The 2,187-nt window shown below is 40.1% G+C and overlaps 1 protein-coding gene across 2 annotated transcripts in view; it reads left to right on the top strand.

Annotated features, from left to right (window-relative positions):
• The window catches only part of fam65c (family with sequence similarity 65 member C), a 47,834-nt gene that overhangs the window by 22,470 nt on the left and 23,177 nt on the right, over positions 1 to 2,187 (top strand). For both annotated transcript variants that reach the window (XM_015375301.1, XM_015375302.1), the window contains exon 4: positions 1,523 to 1,675. In XM_015375301.1, the coding sequence (XP_015230787.1) occupies positions 1,523 to 1,675 (153 nt within the window). The remainder of the gene's footprint in view (positions 1 to 1,522; positions 1,676 to 2,187) is intronic.

Here is a 2,187-nt window from a genome sequence, read left to right as displayed (position 1 = left end):
GTCATAGATCTATATTTCAGGTAGCGTGTCGTCCAGGTTCATCGTCATACATCAGACAGAAGCTAACTTCCACAAATAAATCAGGATTTTTAGTGACACTCATCAGATTTCAGTTTCCTATTCCACATTAGTGAGACTTTATGCTGACCTGGAGTTTATGTCATGTAGAGCATTTTTAATTTTTGGTGAAGTGAGTTTAATGGTTTTTAATCAGAAATACAATTTTGAGTGGAAAACTAGAAGATAAGTTAAACTTTGATAAATAACAAGATAGAGCCAATAGATCAGATCACTTAAAAATGAATTAATGTGGTTTATTTAACTGCAGTAGTGTAGAAGTTATTTCACTTTGATATTTTGATTAGAAATGCAGCCGTTTCTGACCTTGTAGAATCCTCGTTTTCTCGTTGTTCTTCTGTTTGGACCCGTTCATTCACTGCAGGATTATACGTAAAAGAAGGGCAGACTAAATGGAAACTTTATGATTTTTATATAAAAACAAATACAAACATGCAAACCATCTGTCCCAGGAGATCAAGCATAAAACATTTCAAATGCCAACGCTGTGAGCCACTTCCTGTGTTCATGCTTGGAACCAACACCCACATTTATTTTTAAATCTAAGACAGAAGCTCAATTAAAAACATCTCAGACTGTGTGCCCGCCATAGACTAATTCAATGCAAAGTTGTTTACAGGGCTCACTATACCAATTCACGACTAGCAAAAATGTATTCTTCTGTAAATGATGCCTGTGGCAGATGTAAACTCTCGCCTGCCAATCACTCACACATGTTTTGGTCATGTCCCAAGTTGAATATATTCTGGACAGGGATTTTTAAATCCCTGTCTGAAGCATATGGTTCTCTGGTTGTCCCTAATCCAATGTCTGCAATCTTTGGCATCCCCCCTACTTCTAATTTGCCTAAAGGAATGAAGCGGGCTATAGCATTTACCATGCTTCTAGCTCGTAGGTTGATCTTACTTAACTGGAAAGATTCTCATCCCCCTTCGCATGCCCGCTGGATTCGAGAGGTGCTTTACAACCTCAAAGTAGAGAAGTCGAGGTTTTCTCTTAGAGGCTCCGTCAAGTTAATTTAGGCTACATGGGACCCTTTTCTTAGATATTTTGACTCTTTGAATCTTCTTGACCCTGAGGATACTTGAATGTCTAACATGATCTCTACTTATCTATCTACATTTACATCCATGTCTACCCTTTTTTATTTATTTTATTTATTTATTTATTGGCCTGTGGGTGGGGTGGGCGCTCAGGGTGGATTGGGGGTTGACAGAACTGTGACATTGAGATTGTATTGACACTTTGAAATTGTCCCAACTATGTCTGTCTTATGTTCAAAATGTTCAATAAACAAAGTTAAAAAACAAAAAAACATCTCAGACTGTCTCCCAGGAAGCATCAAGCACCAAAAAGTCTCACAACCTGAAGGCTGGAACATCTCTGGATGATTACTCATAATTCCTGGAACTAAGTATGTTCTACTGGTTGTTCTGGCCTTTAGGTCTTCCTCTGTACGTAGCTCTTTTCGCTCCAAAGCCATGATGGCGGGAAAGCCTCCCAGAATGCAACTGTCGCCTCGTAGAGAGACATCAGCGAGCTGGTCGCAGCCAGAGCAGGTGGACAGAGTCTTCCAGGCGCTTCGCAGCGGACTCAAGTAGGTGGAAATCAACACGCCTCTGCCTGTCCCATGATGACGGCTGTGAGAAAGAGGTGGCGGCGAAATCCTTGTCCAACCAGCAGTTCAACGGGAATCTAACCGGAGCATTAGGCAGCTCAATCCTAATCTAATCTACATATATAGAAGTTTGTCTTGTAAAACTTGTAAGATTCAGAGATATGCAGAACATCTGATAGAGCAGATTGGAGATGAAAAGAAATTGGAATGTCAGGATTAGGGTCAATGTCAGGATTAGGGTAAATATCAGGATTAGGGTAAATGTCAGGATTAGGGTAAATGTCAGGATTAGGGTCAATGTCGGGATTAGGGTAAATATCAGGATTATGGTAATGTCAGGATTAGGGTAAATATCTGGATTAGGGTAAATGTCAGGATTACGGTCAATGTCAGGATTAGGGTAATGTCAGGATTAGGGTAAATATCTGGATTAGGGTAAATGTCAGGATTAGGGTAAATGTCAGGATTAGGGTAAATGTCAGGATTAGGGT

This window comes from Cyprinodon variegatus, unplaced genomic scaffold, assembly GCF_000732505.1.
Source record: "Cyprinodon variegatus isolate N-32 unplaced genomic scaffold, C_variegatus-1.0 Scaffold116, whole genome shotgun sequence".
NCBI classification, from domain to species: Eukaryota; Metazoa; Chordata; class Actinopteri; order Cyprinodontiformes; family Cyprinodontidae; genus Cyprinodon; species Cyprinodon variegatus.
This window is presented reverse-complemented; position numbering and strand designations above follow the sequence as displayed.